The sequence below is a fragment of the Bombina bombina genome, chromosome 10 (genome assembly GCF_027579735.1).
Source record: "Bombina bombina isolate aBomBom1 chromosome 10, aBomBom1.pri, whole genome shotgun sequence".
Taxonomy (NCBI): Eukaryota; Metazoa; Chordata; class Amphibia; order Anura; family Bombinatoridae; genus Bombina; species Bombina bombina.
In genome coordinates, this window is record NC_069508.1 from 31,857,803 (window position 1) to 31,880,628 (window position 22,826).

Below are 22,826 nucleotides of genomic sequence, written 5' to 3' on the forward strand. Positions count from 1 at the left end.
TTTGTATTGCATGTCATGTCAAACTTATTAATGCAGATAAAATTTCCTTTAGTACTGTTACATTACCTGTTGCTGTTCCGTCAACATCTAAATTTTCAGAGTGTTCCTGATAACATAAGAGATTTTATTTTTTTTTAAATCCATTTAGAAGGCTATGTCTGTTATTTCTCCTTCTAGTATACATAAAAGTCTTTTAAAACTTCTCTTTTTTCAGATGAATTTTTAAATGAACATCATCATTCTGATACTGATAATGGTTCTTCTGGTTCAGAGGTTTCTGTCTCAGAGGTTGATGCTGATAAATCTTTGTATTTGTTCAAGATGGAATTTATTCGTTCTTTACTTAAAGAAGTGTTATTTGCATTAGAAATAGAGGATTCTGGTCCTCTTGATACTAAATGTAAACGTTTAAATAAGGTTTTTAAATCTCCTGTAGTTATTCCAGAAGTGTTTTATCTCCCTGATGCTATTTCTGAAGTAATTTCCAGGGAATGGAATAATTTGGGTAATTTATTTACTCCTTCTAGACGTTTAAGCAAATTATATCCTGTGCCATCTGACAGATTAGAGTTTTTTGGGACAAAAATCCCTAAGGTTATGGGGCTGTCTCTACTCCTGCTAATGTACTACTATTCCTACGGCAGATAGTACTTCATTTAAGGATCCTTTAGATAGGAAAATTGAATCCTTTCTAAGAAAAGCTTACTTATGTTCAGGTAATCTTCTTAGACCTGCTATATTTTTAGCGGATGTTGCTGCAGCTTCAACTTTTTGGTTAGAAGCTTTAGCGCAACAAGTAACAGATCATAATTTTATAGCATTATTATTATTCTATAACATGCTAATAATTTTATTGGTGATACCATCTTTTGATATCATTAGAGTTGATGTCAGGTATATGTCTCTAGCTATTTTAGCTAGAAAAGCTTTATGGATTAAACTTGGAATGCTGACATGTCTTCTAAGTCAACTTTGCTTTCCCTTTCTTTCCAGGGTAAATAATCATTTTCGTTCCTTTCCTCACAACAAGGAACAAAAGCCTGATCCTTCATCCTCAGGAGCGGTATCAGTTTAGAAACTATTTCCAGTTTGGAATATATCCAAGCCTTATAGAAACCTATAGCCAGCTCCTAAATACCTATGAAGGTGCGGCCCTTATTCCAGCTCAGCTGGTATGGGGCAAATTACGTTTTCTTCAAAGAAATTTGGATCAATTCCGTTCTTAATCTCTGGTTTCAGAAACATTGTTTCAGAAAGGTACAGAATTGGCTTCAAGTTAAAGCCTCCTGCTAAGAGATTCTTCTCTTTCCCGTGTCCCAGTTAACACAGCAAAGGCTCAGCATTTCTGAAATGTGTTTCAGATCTAGAGTTGGCTGGAGTATTTATGCCAGTTCCAGTTCTGGAACAGGGGCTGGGGTTTTATTTTATCTCTTCATTGTACCAAAGAAGGTCAATTCCTTCAGACCAGTTCCGGATCTATCATTATTGAATCGTTATGTTAGGATACCAACATTCAAGATGGTTACTGTAGGACTATCCTGCCTTTTGTTTAGCAAGGGCATTATATGTCTACAATAGATTTACAGGATGTGTATCTGCATATTCCGATTCATCCAGATCACTTTTTAGTGTCTGAGATTCTCTTTTTAGACAAGCATTACCAGTTTTGTGGCTCTACCGTTTGGCCTAGCCTCAGTTCCAAGAATTTTTTTCAAAGGTTCTCGGTGCCCTTCTTTCTGTAATCAGAGAATAGGGTTTTGGTATTTCCTTATTTGGACGATATCTTGGTACTTGCTCAGTCTTCTCATTTTCGAAGAATCTCATACGAATCGACTTGTGTTGTTTCTTCAAGTTCATGGTTGGAGGATCAATTTACCAATCAGTTCATTGATTCCTCAGACAAGGGTAACCTTTTTAGGTTTCTAGATAAATTCAGTGTCTATGACTCTGTCCTTGTCAGACAAGAGAAGTTTAACATTGATATCAGCTTGTCAAAACCTTCAGTCACAATCATTCCCTTTGGTAGCCTTATGCATGGAAATGTTGGGTCTTAGGACTGCCGCATCAGATGCGATCTCCTTTGCTCGTTTTCACATGCGACCTCTTCAGCTCTGTATGCTGAACCAATGGTGCAGGGATTACTCAAAGATATCTCAATTAATATCTTTAAACCGATTTTACGACACTCTCTGACATGGTGGACAGATCACCATCGTTTAGTTCAGGGGGCTTCTTTGTTCTTCCGACCTGGACTATAATCTCAACAGATGCAAGTCTTACAGGTTGGGGAGCTGTGTGGGGGTATCTGACGGCACAAGGGGTTTGGGAATCTCAGGAGGTGAGATTTCCGATCAATATTTTGGAACTCCGTGCAATTTTCAGAGCTCTTCAGTCTTGGCCTCTTCTGAAGAGAGAGTTGTTCATTTGTTTTCAGATAGACAATGTCACAACTGTGGCATACATCAATCATCAAGGAGGGACTCAGTCCTCTGGCTATGAAAGAAGTATCTCGAATTTTGGTTTGGGCGGAATCCAGCTCCTGTCTAATCTCTGCGGTTCATATCCCAGGTATGGACAATTGGAAAGCGGATTATCTCAGTCGCCAAACGTTGCATCCGGGCGAATGGTCTCTTCACCCAGAGGTATTTCTTCAGATTGTTCAAATGTGGGAACTTCCAGAAATAGATCTGATGGCTTCTCATCTAAACAAGAAACTTCCCAGGTATCTGTCCAGATCCCGGGATCCTCAGGCGGAGGCAGTGGATGCATTATCACTTCCTTGGAAGTATCATCCTGCCTATATCTTTCCGCCTCTAGTTCTTCTTCCAAGAGTAATCTCCAAGATTCTGAAGGAATGCTCGTTTGTTCTGCTGGTAGCTCCGGCATGGCCTCACAGGTTTTGGTATGCGGATCTTGTCCGGATGGCCTCTTGCCAACCGTGGACTCTTCCGTTAAGACCAGACCTTTTGTCTCAAGGTCCTTTTTTTCCATCAGGATCTGAAATCCTTAAATTTAAAGGTATGGAGATTGAACGCTTGATTCTTGGTCAAAGAGGTTTCTCTGACTCTGTGATTAATACTATGTTACAGGCTCGTAAATCTGTATCCAGAGAGATATATTATAGAGTCTGGAAGACTTATATTTCTTGGTGTCTTTCTCATCATTTTTCTTGGCATTCTTTTAGAATACCGAGAATATTTCAGTTTCTTCAGGATGGTTTAGATAAGGGTTTGTCCGCAAGTTCCTTGAAAGGTCAAATCTCTGCTCTTTCTGTTCTTTTTCACAGAAAGATTGCTATCCTTCCTGATATTCATTGTTTTGTACAAGCTTTGGTTCGTATAAAGCCTGTCATTAAGTCAATTTCTCCTCCTTGGAGTTTGAATTTGGTTCTGGGGGCTCTTCAAGCTCCTCCATTTGAACCTATGCATTCATTGGATATTAAATTACTTTCTTGGAAAGTTTTGTTCCTTTTGGCCATCTCTTCTGCCAGAAGAGTTTCTGAATTATCTGCTCTTTCTTGTGAGTCTCCTTTTCTGATTTTTCATCAGGATAAGGCGGTGTTGCGAACTTCTTTTGAATTTTTACCTAAGTTGTGAATTCCAACAACATTAGTAGAGACATTGTGGTTCCTTCATTATGTCCTAATCCTAAGAATTCTAAGGAGAAATCGTTGCATTCTTTGGATGTTATTAGAGCTTTGAAATATTATGTTGAAGCTACTAAGTCTTTCCGAAAGACTTCTAGTTTATTTGTTATCTTTTCCGGTTTTAGAAAGGCCAGAAAACTTCTGCCATTTCTTTGGCATCTTGGTTGAAATCTTTAATTCATCTTGCCTATGTTGAGTCGGGTAAGACTCCGCCTCATAGGATTACAGCTCATTCTACTAGGTCAGTTTCTACTTCCTGGGCGTTTAGGAATGAAGCTTCGGTTGATCAGATTTGCAAAGCGGCAACTTGGTCCTCTTTGCATACTTTTACCAAATTCTACCATTTTGTTGTATTTTCTTCTTCTGAAGCAGTTTTTGGTAGAAAAGTACTTCAGGCAGCGGTTTCAGTTTGAATCTTCTGCTTATGTTTTTCATTAAACTTTATTTTGGGTGTGGATTATTTTCAGCAGGAATTGGCATTCTTTATTTTATCCCTCCCTCTCTAGTGACTCTTGTGTGGAAAGATCCACATCTTGGGTAGTCATTATCCCATACGTCACTAGCTCATGGACTCTTGCTAATTACATGAAAGAAAACATAATTTATGTAAGAACTTACCTGATAAATTCATTTCTTTCATATTAGCAAGAGTCCATGAGGCCCGCCCTTTTTTGTGGTGGTTATGATTTTTTTGTATAAAGCACAATTATTCCAATTCCTTATTTTATATGCTTTCGCACTTTTTTCTTATCACCCCACTTCTTGGCTATTCGTTAAACTGAATTGTGGGTGTGGTGAGGGGTGTATTTATAGGCATTTTAAGGTTTGGGAAACTTTGCCCCTCCTGGTAGGAATGTATATCCCATACGTCACTAGCTCATGGACTCTTGCTAATATGAAAGAAATGAATTTATCAGGTAAGTTCTTACATAAATTATGTTATTTATTTAAAATGGAATTTATTCGTTCTCTACTTAAAGAAGTATTAATTGCTTTAGAAATAGAGGATTCTGGTCCTCTTGATACTAATTCTAAACGTTTAGATAAGGTGTTTAAATCTCCTGTGGTTATTCCAGAAGTTTTTCCTGTTCCTAATGCTATTTCTGCAGTAATTTCCAAAGAATGGGATAAATTGGGTAATTAATTTACTCCTTCTAAACGTTTTAAGCAATTATATCCTGTACCGTCTGACAGGTTAGAATTTTGGGACAAAATCCATAAAGTTGATGGGGCTATTTCTACCCTTGCTAAACGTACTACCATTCCTACGTCAGATGGTACTTCGTTTAAAGATCCTTTAGATAGGAAAATTGAATCCTTTCTAAGAAAAGCTTATCTGTGTTCAGGTAATCTTCTTAGACCAGCTATATCATTGGCTGATGTTGCTGCAGCTTCAACTTTTTGGTTGGAAACTTTAGCGCAACAAGTAGCAAATCATGATTCTCATGATATTATTATTCTTCTTCAGCATGCTAATAATTTTATCTGTGATGCCATTTTTGATATTATTAGAGTTGATGTCAGGTTTATGTCTCTAGCTATTTTAGCTAGAAGAGCTTTATGGCTCAAGACTTGGAATGCTGATATGGCTTCTAAATCAACTCTACTTTCCATTTCTTTCCAGGGTAACAAATTATTTGGTTCTCAGTTGGATTCTATTATCTCAACTGTTACTGGTGGGAAAGGAACTTTTTTACCACAGGATAAAAAATCTAAAGGTAAAAACAGGGCTAATAATCGTTTTCGTTCCAACAAAGAACAAAAGCCTGATCCTTCGTCCTCAGGAGCAGTTTCAGTTTGGAAACCATCTCCAGTCTGGAATAAATCCAAGCCTGCTAGAAAGGCAAAGCCTGCTTCTAAGTCCACATGAAGGTGCGGCCCTCATTCCGGCTCAGCTGGTAGGGGGCAGGTTACGTTTTTTCAAAGAAATTTGGATCAATTCTGTTCACAATCTTTGGATTCAGAACATTGTTTCAGAAGGGTACAGAATTGGTTTCAAGATGAGACCTCCTGCAAAGAGATTTTTTCTTTCCCGTGTCCCAGTAAATCCAGTGAAAGCTCAAGCATTTCTGAATTGTGTTTCAGATCTAGAGTTGGCTGGAGTAATTATGCCAGTTCCGGAACAGGGGATGGGGTTTTATTCAAATCTCTTCATTGTACCAAAGAAGGAGAATTCCTTCAGACCAGTTCTGGATCTAAAAATATTGAATCGTTATGTAAGGATACCAACGTTCAAGATGGTAACTGTAAGGACTATCTTGCCTTTTGTTCAGCAAGGGAATTATATGTCCACAATAGATTTACAGGATGCATATCTGCATATTCCGATTCATCCAGATCATTATCAGTTCCTGAGATTCTCTTTTCTGGACAAGCATTACCAGTTTGTGGCTCTACCGTTTGACCTAGCTACAGCTCCAAGAATTTTTACAAAGGTTCTCGGTGCCCTTCTGTCTGTAATCAGAGAACAGGGTATTGTGGTATTTCCTTATTTGGACGATATCTTGGTACTTGCTCAGTCTTTACATTTAGCAGAATCTCATACGAATCGACTTGTGTTGTTTCTTCAAGATCATGGTTGGAGGATCAATTTACCAAAAAGTTCTTTGATTCCTCAGACAAGGGTAACCTTTCTGGGTTTCCAGATAGATTCAGTGTCCATGACTCTGTCTTTAACAGACAAGAGACGTCTAAAATTGATTGCAGCTTGTCGAAACCTTCAGTCACAATCATTCCCTTCGGTAGCCTTATGCATGGAAATTCTAGGTCTTATGACTGCGGCATCGGACGCGATCCCCTTTGCTCGTTTTCACATGCGACCTCTTCAGCTCTGTATGCTGAATCAATGGTGCAAGGATTACACGAAGATATCTCAATTAATATCTTTAAAACCGATTGTTCGACACTCTCTAACGTGGTGGACAGATCACCATCGTTTAATTCAGGGGGCTTCTTTTGTGCTTCCGACCTGGACTGTAATTTCAACAGATGCAAGTCTCACAGGTTGGGGAGCTGTGTGGGGATCTCTGACTGCACAAGGAGTTTGGGAATCTCAGGAGGTGAGATTACCGATCAATATTTTGGAACTCCGTGCAATTTTCAGAGCTCTTCAGTTTTGGCCTCTTCTGAAGAGAGAATCGTTCATTTGTTTTCAGACAGACAATGTCACAACTGTGGCATACATCAATCATCAAGGAGGGACTCACAGTCCTCTGGCTATGAAAGAAGTATCTCGAATTTTGGTTTGGGCGGAATCCAGCTCCTGTCTAATCTCTGCGGTTCATATCCCAGGTATAGACAATTGGGAAGCGGATTATCTCAGTCGCCAAACGTTGCATCCGGGCGAATGGTCTCTTCACCCAGAGGTATTTCTTCAGATTGTTCAAATGTGGGAACTTCCAGAAATAGATCTGATGGCGTCTCATCTAAACAAGAAACTTCCCAGGTATCTGTCCAGATCCCGGGATCCTCAGGCGGAGGCAGTGGATGCATTATCACTTCCTTGGAAGTATCATCCTGCCTATATCTTTCCGCCTCTAGTTCTTCTTCCAAGAGTAATCTCCAAGATTCTGAAGGAATGCTCGTTTGTTCTGCTGGTAGCTCCGGCATGGCCTCACAGGTTTTGGTATGCGGATCTTGTCCGGATGGCCTCTTGCCAACCGTGGACTCTTCTGTTAAGACCAGACCTTCTGTCTCAAGGTCCTTTTTTCCATCAGGATCTGAAATCCTTAAATTTAAAGGTATGGAGATTGAACGCTTGATTCTTGGTCAAAGAGGTTTCTCTGACTCTGTGATAAATACTATGTTACAGGCTCGTAAATCTGTATCTAGAGAGATATATTATAGAGTCTGGAAGACTTATATTTCTTGGTGTCTTTCTCATCATTTTTCTTGGCATTCTTTTAGAATACCGAGAATATTACAGTTTTTCAGGATGGTTTAGATAAGGGTTTGTCCGCAAGTTCCTTGAAAGGACAAATCTCCGCTCTTTCTGTTCTTTTTCACAGAAAGATTGCTATTCTTCCTGATATTCATTGTTTTGTACAAGCTTTGGTTCGTATAAAACCTGTCATTAAGTCAATTTCTCCTCCTTGGAGTTTGAATTTGGTTCTGGGGGCTCTTCAAGCTCCTCCATTTGAACCTATGCATTCATTGGACATTAAATTACTTTCTTGGAAAGTTTTGTTCCTTTTGGCCATCTCTTCTGCCAGAAGAGTTTCTGAATTATCTGCTCTTTCTTGTGAGTCTCCTTTTCTGATTTTTCATCAGGATAAGGCGGTGTTGCGAACTTCTTTTGAATTTTTACCTAAAGTTGTGAATTCCAACAACATTAGTAGAGAAATTGTGGTTCCTTCATTATGTCCTAATCCTAAGAATTCTAAGGAGAAATCGTTGCATTCTTTGGATGTTGTTAGAGCTTTGAAATATTATGTTGAAGCTACTAAGACTTTCCGAAAGACTTCTAGTCTATTTGTCATCTTTTCCGGTTCTAGAAAAGGCCAGAAAGCTTCTGCCATTTCTTTGGCATCTTGGTTGAAATCTTTAATTCATCTTGCCTATGTTGAGTCGGGTAAAACTCCGCCTCAGAGGATTACAGCTCATTCTACTAGGTCAGTTTCTACTTCCTGGGCGTTTAGGAATGAAGCTTCGGTTGATCAGATTTGCAATGCAGCAACTTGGTCCTCTTTGCATACTTTTACTAAATTCTACCATTTTGATGTATTTTCTTCTTCTGAAGCAGTTTTTGGTAGAAAAGTACTTCAGGCAGCGGTTTCAGTTTGAATCTTCTGCTTATGTTTTTCTTTAAACTTTATTTTGGGTGTGGATTATTTTCAGCAGGAATTGGCTGTCTTTATTTTATCCCTCCCTCTCTAGTGACTCTTGTGTGGAAAGATCCACATCTTGGGTAATCATTATCCCATACGTCACTAGCTCATGGACTCTTGCTAATTACATGAAAGAAAACATAATTTATGTAAGAACTTACCTGATAAATTCATTTCTTTCATATTAGCAAGAGTCCATGAGGCCCGCCCTTTTTTTGTGGTGGTTATGATTTTTTTGTATAAAGCACAATTATTCCAATTCCTTATTTTATATGCTTTCGCACTTTTTTCTTATCACCCCACTTCTTGGCTATTCGTTAAACTGAATTGTGGGTGTGGTGAGGGGTGTATTTATAGGCATTTTGAGGTTTGGGAAACTTTGCCCCTCCTGGTAGGAATGTATATCCCATACGTCACTAGCTCATGGACTCTTGCTAATATGAAAGAAATGAATTTATCAGGTAAGTTCTTACATAAATTATGTTTTACTTTGAAATTTTCCAGAAATTGCTCAACTGTTCATTTCAAATTCATAGTGCTATTGAGTTGTCTTTTTATTGTGAATTCTTCTGTATTTAGTGGTTATTTAACCAAGTGTCAGGTAGTAAATATTTTTTATTTTTTTATTTAGCCTTATGTGTGAAAAACGTATCTTTGAAACTGTGAATAGTGTACGGCACCCGTTTTTGGTAAACTTATTCGCCTGTTTCCAAACCAAAGATCATGTCTGCTTTGTAATGGAATATGCAGCTGGTGGGGACCTCATGATGCACATCCATACAGATGTTTTTTCAGAACCAAGAGCTGTGTAAGTATTTCACAATGTTTACCCTATTTCTTGTGAGAGACCGAGGAAATTGTTTAGACAGAAGAATATGAAGGTAGCCACAAGAGGGCTTGTATTTCCCAGGCACAATTTGCACAGAGAAATATAATAGTTTTGGATGAATCTTTCATCACAAAAAAATTGTGTTGGTCCTACATCCAGGGTCTTTTTTAAAAAAAAGTTAGGACATTCTATTAATCTGCTATTTCCTATTTAAATGGACAGGAAACCCCAACATTTTCTTTCATGATTTGTATAGAACATACAATTTAAAGAACTTTCCAATTTACTTCCATTTTCAAATTTGCTTTGTTCTCTTGTTATCTTTTGCTAGATGATCACATCTAGTCAGCCAATCACAAAAGACAAATGCGTGCAGGCACCAATTAGCAGCTGCTCCCACTAGTGTAGGATATGTGCGTATTCTTTTTCAACAAGGGATACCAAGAAAACAAAGCACTTTTGAAAATAGAAGTGAATTTAAAAGTATCTTAAAATTACATGTTGTATCAGAATCATGTAAGTTTCATTTTGACTTTCCTATCCCTTTATACTTAAAAGTAGTTTACTAGCTAGTGGTAAAGCTACAAGCCAGCAGCAGAACAAAACCATTTTTCTTTTTTTTTTTAAGTAGTCAGGATCGTCAAGAACAAAAGTGAAATTTACATATTGTCAGTCAACTGGCATTTACATTGCAGGACATCTTTTGAATAGTGTGAAACTAAATTTAAAACCTTTCAAGTCTATAGAAAAGCCTTTAGAGTACTATTTATGTTTTTATTGCATGCATTAGGTTGGGGTTTTTTTTTTTATCTTTAAAGGATCGGGATTTTTTAAAATTTTCAGATAAATTAAGTATACATAACAATTTAGTGTTTTTTTGCACTTGTTCAATATCTAATGCACATGTCTAATATTTACTACTTACAGTGGATATAAAAAAATCTACAAACCCTAATGAAATTGCAGGTTTTTAAATATAGAGACAAATAACAATGTACTGTAAATGTCAGACTTTTTTCCATCTGTAATGTGATATTCCAACAAACAAAAATGCAGAGAACAAACCAAATGGCTAATTATTAGGTATCTTTAAAATGAACTACAACACCCTGATTGCATAAATTTTCACACAGCACCCAACTAATACTTTGTGGCAGCACCTTTTGCAGTTATTACAGCAGCAAGTCTTTGTGAATAAGTCTCTCTTGCACATCTAGACTTGAACTTTTTTGTACAGAGTGGGATACAATATCAAAGTTCCTTCAAATTACAAGGGGATCTGTACAACTCTATTTAGGTCATTCCACAGGTTTTTCAATGGGCTTGATGTCTGAGCTCTGACTGGGTCATTCCAAAACTTTGATTTTCCTTTTCTGACGTTGGCCAAGCCTTGGTCGATTCGGTTTTCTGCTTTGGGTATGTTGTCATGTTGGAATGTGAAATTCATCTTAAACTTTCTGACAGAGGCAAGCAGGTTTTGTGCCAAAGTATCTTGATATTTGTAGTTATTCATTAACCCCCAAAGCATTCTGCTTCCACCACCATGCTTCAAAGTCGGTATTGTGTTTCTTGGATGGTAAACTGTATTTGCTTTTGCACCAAATGTATCTTTTACAATTTAGACTGAAAAGTTCAACCTTTGTCTCGCCAGACCATCATACATTTTCCCGCATGGTTTGGGGTAACAATATTTTGGCATAGTTTAGACTGACTTAGATGGCCCTTTTTGTAAGATAGGGTTTCTGTCTTGGCACCCTTCCACATAGCTCAGACGTGCAGAATACGAGATTGTGGTCACTTGCAAGGAGTGACCAGTCCTACCAGAAATTCCTGTAGCTCCTTTAGTGGTGCTGTTGTCCTCTCAATAACCTCCCTAATACGTTTTCTCCTCATTCTCTCAACTTTAGAGGGTCGTCCTCATCTTTGCAATGTCTTTTCTGTGCCACATGTTCTCCACTTATTGGTGATGGTTTTTACAGTGCTCCATGGTACATTCAGTACTTTTATATCCCTCTTCTGATTGGTAGTTTTTAACTCTCCCAGTTTCTTCGGCAACTCTTTTGCGGACAATGGTTGTCCCTGTAGGATGCAACCCTAAGCATTCAAGTAAATCCTACAGCAACAGCTGACTTTTTAATCTGGGCTTAATTAGAATCACTTTCATTGAAGTCAGGTGTATGCTATTAACCTACAATCGTGATTTAGAATGTGATTAACTGTTAACACAGAGGCCCCATTATGTGCAGACTTATGCATCAGGATGCTGTCGTTTTGGTTTTGTATTTAAAATGTTCCTAATAATGAACTAATTTGTTTTTCTCTGGGATTTTTGTTTGTTGGAAGATCACATTACAGATGGAAAAGTCTGACATTTACGTTGTTGCTCTCTCTCTACATTTAAAAAACCTTTCATAAGGGTGGGTAGACTTTTTATATATTGCCCCTTAAAGGAACATAAAACCCATTTTTTTTCCTTTTAGGATTCAGATAGAACATACAAATTTAAACAACTTTCCAATTTACTTCTCATCAAATGTTCTTTGTTTTCTTGTTATCTTTTGTTGAAAATCAGTAAAGCAAGCTTATGACTGCACGTGTCTGTAATATTATAGGTATCCCTTCAACAAAGAATAGCATGAGAACAAAGCAAATTTGATAATAGAAGTAAATTGGAAACTTTTTAAAAATTGTATTCTCTATCTGAATGAGGCATGTTTTGGGTTTAATTATTTGTAATCATGTTCCATTGGGAGGATATATATATATATAATAATGAACAAATGGCAGCACTCACTGGTCCTTTTAAATGTGCAATTTATTTTGTGACATTTCGGGGACCGTATCCCGTTCCTCAGAGAGGGGGGAGAGAGCAAAAGGGGTGGGGTCCCCGAAATGTCACAAAATAAATTGCACATTTAAAAGGACCAGTGAGTGGTGCCATTTGTTCATTATTATTCAACTTCTGCATGCACCCTGGCAGATTGACCTAAGAAGTGAGAGTGCTCTCCAGCTATATTTTTATATATATATATATATATATATATATATATATATATATATATATATATATATATATATATATATATATATATATATATATATATATATATATATATATATATATATATCTATATCCAAAACACCAGAACTCGCCCACAAAGGAAAACTGCCTGGGTGCAATTTTGTAAAGAATATTTAGCCAGGAAAAAATGCACTCTCAGGACTTTCACAAACAAGTTACTTTTATTTCTGTAATGTTTTCGGAGGTCTTGCCTCCTTCATCAGCATCTGCTGATGAAGGAGGCAAGACCTCCGAAAACGTTACAGAAATAAAAGTAACTTGTTTGTGAAAGTCCTGAGAGTGCATTTTTTCCTGGCTAAATATATATATATATAATTTTTTTTATTATTATTTCCAAACTGTCACATAGCATGCAAATTATCGAATTGTCAATAATGAATATGCTTTTTTTTAAATCTTTTTTTACTAAAGGAAAGAAGTTTACAAAATACACATCTAAAACTTGTGCTTATGCATGTGAGTTTCTTAACTCTAGTTCTGAGCCTGAGGTTTACTGCGGCCTGTAGGCATAGATAACTTCTGGTATTAGATAGCTGTTATCTCCAGTGTAGGGAAGTATTTTATAAATGCAAAGAAATCGAAGCATAGCACAGTTGTTGCTTCCCTGAGTTACAAGAGATCCAGCTAAGTCTTTAACTAAGCAAATTCAGCACAAGAACTTCACATAAGATTATACTGAGTAAGAAATTGCAATGGCTTTTTTCAGACAAACTAATTATTATTAAAAATATGTGTGTGTGTGTTTAAGTGTCTGCTTCATATTACTTTCCTCTTATAAACAGGTTTTATTCTGCTTGCGTGGTTCTTGGGCTGCAATATTTACATGAGCATAAGATTGTTTATAGGTAAGTTTGTATTGGTGCAGGTTGGTATTAAAGACTTAAACAGCTGTTTGATTTCAGTTTAAGCAAAATTAAGAAAATTATGTTTGCTAAGTAATGTTAGCTTTTATATGGAAGGCTAAGAAACTACATTTCTCCAACATAGGTGTGTCCGGTCCACGGCGTCATCCTTACTTGTGGGATATTCTCTTCCCCAACAGGAAATGGCAAAGAGCCCAGCAAAGCTGGTCACATGATCCCTCCTAGGCTCCGCCTTCCCCAGTCATTCTCTTTGCCGTTGTACAGGCAACATCTCCACGGAGATGGCTTAGAGTTTTTTAGTGTTTAACTGTAGTTTTTATTATTCAATCAAGAGTTTATTTTAAAATAGTGCTGGTATGTACTATTTACTCTGAAACAGAAAAGAGATGAAGATTTCTGTTTGTAAGAGGAAAATGATTTTAGCAACCGTTACTAAAATCGATGGCTGTTTCCACACAGGACTGTTGAGAGGAATTAACTTCAGTTGGGGGAGCAGTGAGCAGACTTTTGCTGCTTGAGGTATGACACATTCTTACAAGACGATGTAATGCTGGAAGCTGTCATTTTCCCTATGGGATCCGGTAAGCCATTTTTATTACAGAAAGAAAAAAAGGGCTTCACAAGGGCTTTTTAAGACTGTAGACATTTTCTGGGCTAAATCGATTTATATATAAACATATTTTATACTCCATTGCCTTGAGGAATTATTTTAATCTTGGGAATTTTGTAAAATAACCGGCAGGCACTGTATTGGACACCTTATTCTCTAGGGGCTTTCCCTAATCATAGGCAGTGTCTCATTTTCGCGCCTGTATTGCGCACTTGTTTTTGAGAAGCATGACATGCAGATGCATGTGTGAGGAGCTCTGATACATAGAAAAGACTTTCTGAAGGCGTCATTTGGTATCGTATTCCCCTTTGGGCTTGGTTGGGTCTCAGCAAAGCAGATACCAGGGACTGTAAAGGGGTTAAATATAAAAACGGCTCCGGTTCCGTTATTTTAAGGGTTAAAGCTTCCAAATTTGGTGTGCAATACTTTTAAGGCTTTAAGACACTGTGGTGAAATTTTGGTGAATTTTGAACAATTCCTTCATACTTTTTCGCAATTGCAGTAATAAAGTGTGTTCAGTTTAAAATTTAAAGTGACAGTAACGGTTTATTTTAAAACGTTTTTTGTACTTTGTTATCAAGTTTTTGCCTGTTTAACATGTCTGAACTACCAGATAGACTGTGTTCTGAATGCGGGGAAGCCAAGGTTCCTTCTCATTTAAATAGATGTGATTTATGTGACACAAAATTTAGAGAAAATGATGCCCAAGATGATTCCTCAAGTGAGGGGAGTAAGCATGGTACTGCATCATCCCCTCCTTCGTCTACACCAGTCTTGCCCACACAGGAGGCCCCTAGTACATCTAGCGCGCCAATACTCCTTACTATGCAACAATTAACGGCTGTAATGGATAATTCTATCAAAAACATTTTAGCCAAAATGCCCACTTATCAGCGAAAGCGCGACTGCTCTGTTTTAGAAAATACTGAAGAGCATGAGGACGCTGATGATATTGGTTCTGAAGGGCCCCTACACCAGTCTGAGGGGGCCAGGGAGGTTTTGTCTGAGGGAGAAATTTCAGATTCAGGGAAAATTTCTCAACAAGCTGAACCTGATGTGATTACATTTAAATTTAAATTGGAACATCTCCGCGCTCTGCTTAAGGAGGTGTTATCCACTCTGGATGATTGTGAGAATTTGGTCATTCCAGAGAAACTATGTAAAATGGACAAGTTCCTAGAGGTCCCGGGGCCCCCTGAAGCTTTTCCTATACCCAAGCGGGTGGCGGACATTGTAAATAAAGAATGGGAAAGGCCCGGTATACCTTTCGTCCCTCCCCCCATATTTAAAAAATTGTTTCCTATGGTCGACCCCAGAAAGGACTTATGGCAGACAGTCCCCAAGGTCGAGGGGGCGGTTTCTACTCTAAACAAACGCACCACTATACCCATAGAAGATAGTTGTGCTTTCAAAGATCCTATGGATAAAAAATTAGAAGGTTTGCTTAAAAAGATGTTTGTTCAGCAAGGTTACCTTCTACAACCAATTTCATGCATTGTTCCTGTCACTACAGCCGCGTGTTTCTGGTTCGATGAGCTAGAAAAGGCGCTCAATAATAATTCTTCTTCTTATGAGGAGATTATGGACAGAATCCGTGCTCTCAAATTGGCTAATTCTTTCACCCTAGACGCCACTTTGCAATTGGCTAGGTTAGCGGCGAAAAATTCTGGTTTTGATATTGTGGCGCGCAGAGCGCTTTGGTTAAAATCTTGGTCAGCGGATGCGTCTTCCAAGAACAAATTGCTTAACATTCCTTTCAAGGGGAAAACGCTGTTTGGCCCTGACTTGAAAGAGATTATCTCTGATATCACTGGGGGCAAGGGCCACGCTCTTCCTCAGGATAGGTCTTTCAAGGCCAAAAATAAACCTAATTTTCGTCCCTTTCGCAGAAACGGACCAGCCCCAAGTGCTACGTCCTCTAAGCAAGAGGGTAATACTTCTCAAGCCAAGCCAGCCTGGAGACCAATGCAAGGCTGGAACAAAGGAAAGCAGGCCAAGAAACCTGCCACTGCTACCAAGACAGCATGAGATGTTGGCCCCCGATCCGGGACCGGATCTGGTGGGGGGCAGACTCTCTCTCTTCGCTCAGGCTTGGGCAAGAGATGTTCTGGATCCTTGGGCACTAGAAATAGTCTCCCAAGGTTATCTTCTGGAATTCAAGGGGCTTCCCCCAAGGGGGAGGTTCCACAGGTCTCAATTGTCTTCAGACCACATAAAAAAACAGGCATTCTTACATTGTGTAGAAGACCTGTTAAAAATGGGAGTGATTCATCCTGTTCCATTAGGAGAACAAGGGATGGGGTTCTACTCCAATCTGTTCGTAGTTCCCAAAAAAGAGGGAACATTCAGACCAATCTTAGATCTCAAGATCCTAAACAAGTTTCTCAAGGTTCCATCGTTCAAAATGGAAACCATTCGAACAATTCTTCCTTCCATCCAGGAAGGTCAATTCATGACCACGGTGGATTTAAAGGATGCGTATCTACATATTCCTATCCACAAGGAACATCATCGGTTCCTAAGGTTCGCATTCCTGGACAAGCATTACCAGTTTGTGGCACTTCCGTTCGGATTAGCCACTGCTCCAAGGATTTTCACAAAGGTACTAGGGTCCCTTCTAGCGGTGCTAAGACCAAGGGGCATTGCAGTAGTACCTTACTTGGACGACATTCTGATTCAAGCGTCGTCCCTTCCTCAAGCAAAGGCTCACACGGACATTGTCCTGGCCTTTCTCAGATCTCACGGGTGGAAAGTGAACGTAGAAAAAAGTTCTCTATCTCCGTCAACAAGGGTTCCCTTCTTGGGAACAATAATAGACTCCTTAGAAATGAGGATTTTTCTGACAGAGGCCAGAAAATCAAAACGTCTAAACTCTTGTCAAATACTTCATTCTGTTCCTCTTCCTTCCATAGCGCAGTGCATGGAAGTAATAGGTTTGATGGTAGCGGCAATGGACATAGTTCCTTTTGCGCGCATTCATCTAAGACCATTACAACTGTGCATGCTCAGTCAGTGGAATGGGGACTATACAGACTTGTCTCCGACGATACAAGTAAATCAGAGGACCAGAGATTCACTCCGTTGGTGGCTGTCCCTGGACAACCTGTCACAGGGGATGAGCTTCCGCAGACCAGAGTGGGTCATTGTCACGACCGACGCCAGTCTGGTGGGCTGGGGCGCGGTCTGGGGACCCCTGAAAGCTCAGGGTCTTTGGTCTCGGGAAGAATCTCTTCTACCAATAAATATTCTGGAACTGAGAGCGATACTCAATGCTCTCAAGGCTTGGCCTCAGCTAGCAAAGGCCAAGTTCATACGGTTTCAATCAGACAACATGACGACTGTTGCGTACATCAACCATCAGGGGGGAACAAGGAGTTCCCTGGCGATGGAAGAAGTGACCAAAATCATTCAATGGGCGGAGACTCACTCCTGCCACTTGTCTGCAATCCACATCCCAGGAGTGGAAAATTGGGAAGCGGATTTTCTGAGTCGTCAGACATTTCATCCGGGGGAGTGGGAACTCCATCCGGAAATCTTTGCCCAAATTACTCAATTGTGGGGCATTCCAGACATGGATCTGATGGCCTCTCGTCAGAACTTCAAGGTTCCTTGCTACGGGTCCAGATCCAGGGATCCCAAGGCGACTCTAGTAGATGCACTAGTAGCACCTTGGACCTTCAAACTAGCTTATGTATTCCCGCCGTTTCCTCTCATCCCCAGGCTGGTAGCCAGGATCAATCAGGAGAGAGCATCGGTGATCTTGATAGCTCCTGCGTGGCCACGCAGGACTTGGTATGCAGACCTGGTGAATATGTCATCGGCTCCACCATGGAAGCTACCTTTGAGACGAGACCTTCTTGTTCAAGGTCCGTTCGAACATCCGAATCTGGTCTCACTCCAACTGACTGCTTGGAGATTGAACGCTTGATCTTATCAAAGCGAGGGTTCTCAGATTCTGTCATTGATACTCTTGTTCAGGCCAGAAAGCCTGTAACTAGAAAAATTTACCACAAAATATGGAAAAAATATATCTGTTGGTGTGAATCTAAAGGATTCCCTTGGGACAAGGTAAAAATTCCTAAGATTCTATCCTTTCTTCAAGAAGGTTTGGAGAAAGGATTATCTGCTAGTTCCTTGAAGGGACAGATTTCTGCCTTGTCTGTGTTACTTCACAAAAAGCTGGCAGCTGTGCCAGATGTTCAAGCCTTTGTTCAGGCTCTGGTTAGAATCAAGCCTGTTTACAAACCTTTGACTCCTCCTTGGAGTCTCAATTTAGTTCTTTCAGTTCTTCAGGGGGTTCCGTTTGAACCCTTACATTCCGTGGATATTAAGTTATTATCTTGGAAAGTTTTGTTTTTGGTTGCAATTTCTTCTGCTAGAAGAGTTTCAGAATTATCTGCTCTGCAGTGTTCTCCTCCTTATCTGGTGTTCCATGCAGATAAGGTGGTTTTACGTACTAAACCTGGTTTTCTTCCGAAAGTTGTTTCTAACAAAAACATTAACCAGGAGATAGTCGTGCCTTCTTTGTGTCCGAATCCAGTTTCAAAGAAGGAACGTTTGTTGCACAATTTGGATGTTGTTCGTGCTCTAAAATTCTATTTAGATGCTACAAAGGATTTTAGACAAACATCTTCCTTGTTTGTTGTTTATTCTGGTAAAAGGAGAGGTCAAAAAGCAACTTCTACCTCTCTCTCTTTTTTGGATTAAAAGCATCATCAGATTGGCTTATGAGACTGCCGGACGGCAGCCTCCTGAAAGAATCACAGCTCATTCCACTAGGGCTGTGGCTTCCACATGGGCCTTCAAGAACGAGGCTTCTGTTGATCAGATATGTAAGGCAGCGACTTGGTCTTCACTGCACACTTTTACTAAATTTTACAAGTTTGATACTTTTGCTTCTTCTGAGGCTATTTTTGGGAGAAAGGTTTTGCAAGCCGTGGTGCCTTCCATCTAGGTGACCTGATTTGCTCCCTCCCTTCATCCGTGTCCTAAAGCTTTGGTATTGGTTCCCACAAGTAAGGATGACGCCGTGGACCGGACACACCTATGTTGGAGAAAACAGAATTTATGTTTACCTGATAAATTACTTTCTCCAACGGTGTGTCCGGTCCACGGCCCGCCCTGGTTTTTTAATCAGGTCTGATAATTTATTTTCTTTAACTACAGTCACCACGGTATCATATGGTTTCTCCTATGCAAATATTCCTCCTTTACGTCGGTCGAATGACTGGGGAAGGCGGAACCTAGGAGGGATCATGTGACCAGCTTTGCTGGGCTCTTTGCCATTTCCTGTTGGGGAAGAGAATATCCCACAAGTAAGGATGACGCCGTGGACCGGACACACCGTTGGAGAAAGTAATTTATCAGGTAAACATAAATTCTGTTTTTTTTTTTTAATTAGTGTGATTGTTTAACCTATGTACCCAGTGCTGCAGAATTTTAGTGGCACTTTACAATCTAATAAGTGATCATGACAGCAATAAAATAGAATGAGAATTTGTGTTTTTAAAATAGGGCTATGTTTTTGCAGTAAGATAGCAGCAAATTTAATTGTGTAAACTAAAATACTATTGAACAGAATAAGGCACTTTGGTGGTTACATGATTTAAACGGCCATTATTTTCCTATTTAACTAAGCCCTACTCCTATATCAGCCTGATTGGTTTAAGAAACATTGTTATATTTGTGTTCTAAATGCTATACCCCTGTGTGTTTTTAAAACTATTTATAATTGCTCTTTATTTATGCAGAGATTTGAAGCTGGATAACCTGTTGTTGGATACAGAAGGTTTTGTAAAAATTGCTGACTTTGGTCTTTGTAAAGAAGGTAAAATCATCTGGTTTATTTACCCAAAAAAACAAGCATCATTCATATATATTTTGAAACAGATCTCATGCACCATACGGAATTTGCTTCTGTGGTCGTAAACACATTTTGTTTGCGTCAATAGAAGAATATTTTCATGTAAAAATTGCTGCTTTACTGACTCTTCACTATCTTAGGAATATTAAAAAAAAAACTTTTTTTTTCTGTTAAAGGGACAGTCTAGTCCAAAATTAAACTTCCATGATTTAGATAGAGCAGCAATTTTAAGCAACTTACTAATTTACTCCTATTGTCAATTTTTTTATTTGAATGTGAGCTTAGAAGACATCAATCAAAAAGTTCTACCCAGGTGCTAAACCAAAAGTGGGCCGGCTCCAATGCTTACATTCTTGCTTTCTTTCATGTTATTGGCAAGAGTCCATGAGCTTGTGACATATGGGATATACATTCCTACCAGGCAGGGCAACGTTTCCCAAACCTCAAAATGTCTATAAATACACCCCTCACCACACCCAAAATTCAGTTTTTACAAAATTTGCCTCCTATGGAGGTAGTAAAGTAAGTTTGTGCTTGATTTTTATGATTTCTTCTATGATAAGCACTTTTAAGCATTCTGAAGCCGATTTCCTCTCATAGTACAGTGTTTGTCAGAGGGATGTGAAGAGAATATCGCTTTATGTATTAATATAAAGTTTTAAATATATGTATTTTACTTATATTTGCCATGAGTCTGGTCTGTGTATATTTACTTTTGCAGACTGTCTTTCAGTTTAGGAAGCATGTTTTTAGGAAGTTATTTTTGTTACCTGGGGTATAGTCCTTTTTTTTTTTTTTCTTTCAAACTGACTATTTCTTCTGTTAAGTGTGATCAGTCCACGGGTCATCATTACTTCTGGGATATTACTCCTCCCCAACAGGAAGTGCAAGAGGATTCACCCAGCAGAGCTGCACATAGCTCCTCCCCTCTACGTCACTCCCAGTCATTCTCTTGCACCCAACGACTAGATAGGATGTGTGAGAGGACTATGGTGATTATACTTAGTTTTATATCTTCAATCAAAAGTTTGTTATTTTAAAATAGCACCGGAGTGTGTTATTACCTCTCTGGCAGAGTTTGAAGAAGAATCTACCAGAGTTTTTGCTATGATTTTAGCCGGAGTAGTTAAGATCATATTGCTGTTTCTCGGCCATCTGAGGAGAGGTAAACTTCAGATCAGGGGACAGCGGGCAGATGAATCTGCATAGAGGTATGTAGCAGCTTTTATTTTCTGACAATGGAATTGATGAGAAAATCCTGCCATACCGATATAATGTCATGTATGTATACTTTACACTTCAGTATTCTGGGGAATGTTACTTCACTAGAATTACACTGTAAGAAGTACATAAAGCTGTTTAATAACTAGAAATTATGTTTAACGTTTTTGCTGGAATGTAAAATCGTTTTCATTTGCTGAGGTACTGAGTGAATAAATGTTTTGGGCACTATTTTTCCACTTGGCAGTTGCTTAATCTTTTTTCTGACAGTTTCTGTTCTCTCTCACTGCTGTGTGTGAGGGGGAGGGGCCGTTTTTTTGGCGCTTTTGCTACGCATCAGATATTTCAGTCAGCAGCTCATTGTATTTCCTGCATGATCCGGTTCATCTCTACAGAGCTCAGGGGTCTTCAAAACTTATTTTGAGGGAGGTAATTTCTCTCAGCAGAGCTGTGAGAATTATAGTTGACTGAGACAAAAAACGTTTATTCTGTAATTTGTTTCCTGCTTTCAGAATTTGTTATCTTTGCTAATGGGATTAAACCTTTGCTAAAGTTGTGTTGTTTATAAGGATTGAGGCTATAACTGTTTCAATTTATTAATTTTCAACTGTCATAGATCTTCTGTGCTTCTTAAAGGCACAGTACGTTTTTAATATTATTCTAATTGAATTGTATTCCAAGTTACAAGTTTATTTGCTAGTGTGTTAAACATGTCTGATTCAGAGGAAGATACCTGTGTCATTTGTTGCAATGCCAAAGTGGAGCCCAATAGAAATTTATGTACTAACTGTATTGATGCTACTTTAAATAAAAGTCAATCTGTACAAATTGAACAAATTTCACCAAACAACGAGGGGAGAGTTATGCCGACTAACTCGCCTCACGTGTCAGTACCTGCATCTCCCGCTCGGGAGGTGCGTGATATTGTAGCGCCGAGTACATCTGGGCGGCCATTACAAATCACATTACAGGATATGGCTACTGTTATGACTGAAGTTTTGGCTAAATTACCAGAACTAAGAGGTAAGCGTGATCACTCTGGGGTGAGAACAGAGTGCGCTGATAATATTAGGGCCATGTCAGACACTGCGTCACAGGTGGCAGAACATGAGGACGGAGAACTTCATTCTGTGGGTGACGGTTCTGATCCAAACAGACTGGATTCAGATATCTCAAATTTTAAATTTAAACTGGAAAACCTCCGTGTATTACTAGGGGAGGTGTTAGCGGCTCTGAATGATTGTAACACAGTTGCAATACCAGAGAAAATGTGTAGGTTGGATAAATATTTTGCGGTACCGGCGAGTACTGAGGTTTTTCCTATACCTAAGAGACTTACTGAAATTGTTACTAAGGAGTGGGATAGACCCGGTGTGCCGTTCTCACCCCCTCCGATATTTAGAAAAATGTTTCCAATAGACGCCACCACACGGGACTTATGGCAAACGGTCCCTAAGGTGGAGGGAGCAGTTTCTACTTTAGCTAAGCGTACCACTATCCCGGTGGAGGATAGCTGTGCTTTTTCAGATCCAATGGATAAAAAGTTAGAGGGTTACCTTAAGAAAATGTTTGTTCAACAAGGTTTTATATTGCAACCCCTTGCATGCATTGCGCCGATCACGGCTGCAGCGGCATTCTGGATTGAGTCTCTGGAAGAGAACATTAATTCAGCTACTCTGGACGACATTACGGACAGGCTTAGAGTCCTTAAACTAGCTAATTCATTCATTTCGGAGGCCGTAGTACATCTTACTAAACTTACGGCGAAGAATTCAGGATTCACCATTCAGGCACGCAGGGCGCTGTGGCTAAAATCCTGGTCAGCTGATGTTACTTCTAAGTCTAAATTGCTTAATATACCTTTCAAAGGGCAGACCTTATTCGGG

General features: G+C 39.2%; 1 protein-coding gene across 4 annotated transcripts in view; it reads left to right on the forward strand.

The window, feature by feature from the left end:
- Positions 1–22,826, forward strand: part of PKN2 (protein kinase N2) — a 295,753-nt gene that overhangs the window by 245,567 nt on the left and 27,360 nt on the right. For all 4 annotated transcript variants that reach the window (XM_053693918.1, XM_053693919.1, XM_053693921.1 and 1 more), the window contains exons 16-18: positions 9,104–9,280; positions 13,166–13,228; positions 19,607–19,683. In XM_053693918.1, the coding sequence (XP_053549893.1) occupies positions 9,104–9,280; positions 13,166–13,228; positions 19,607–19,683 (317 nt within the window). The remainder of the gene's footprint in view (positions 1–9,103; positions 9,281–13,165; positions 13,229–19,606; positions 19,684–22,826) is intronic.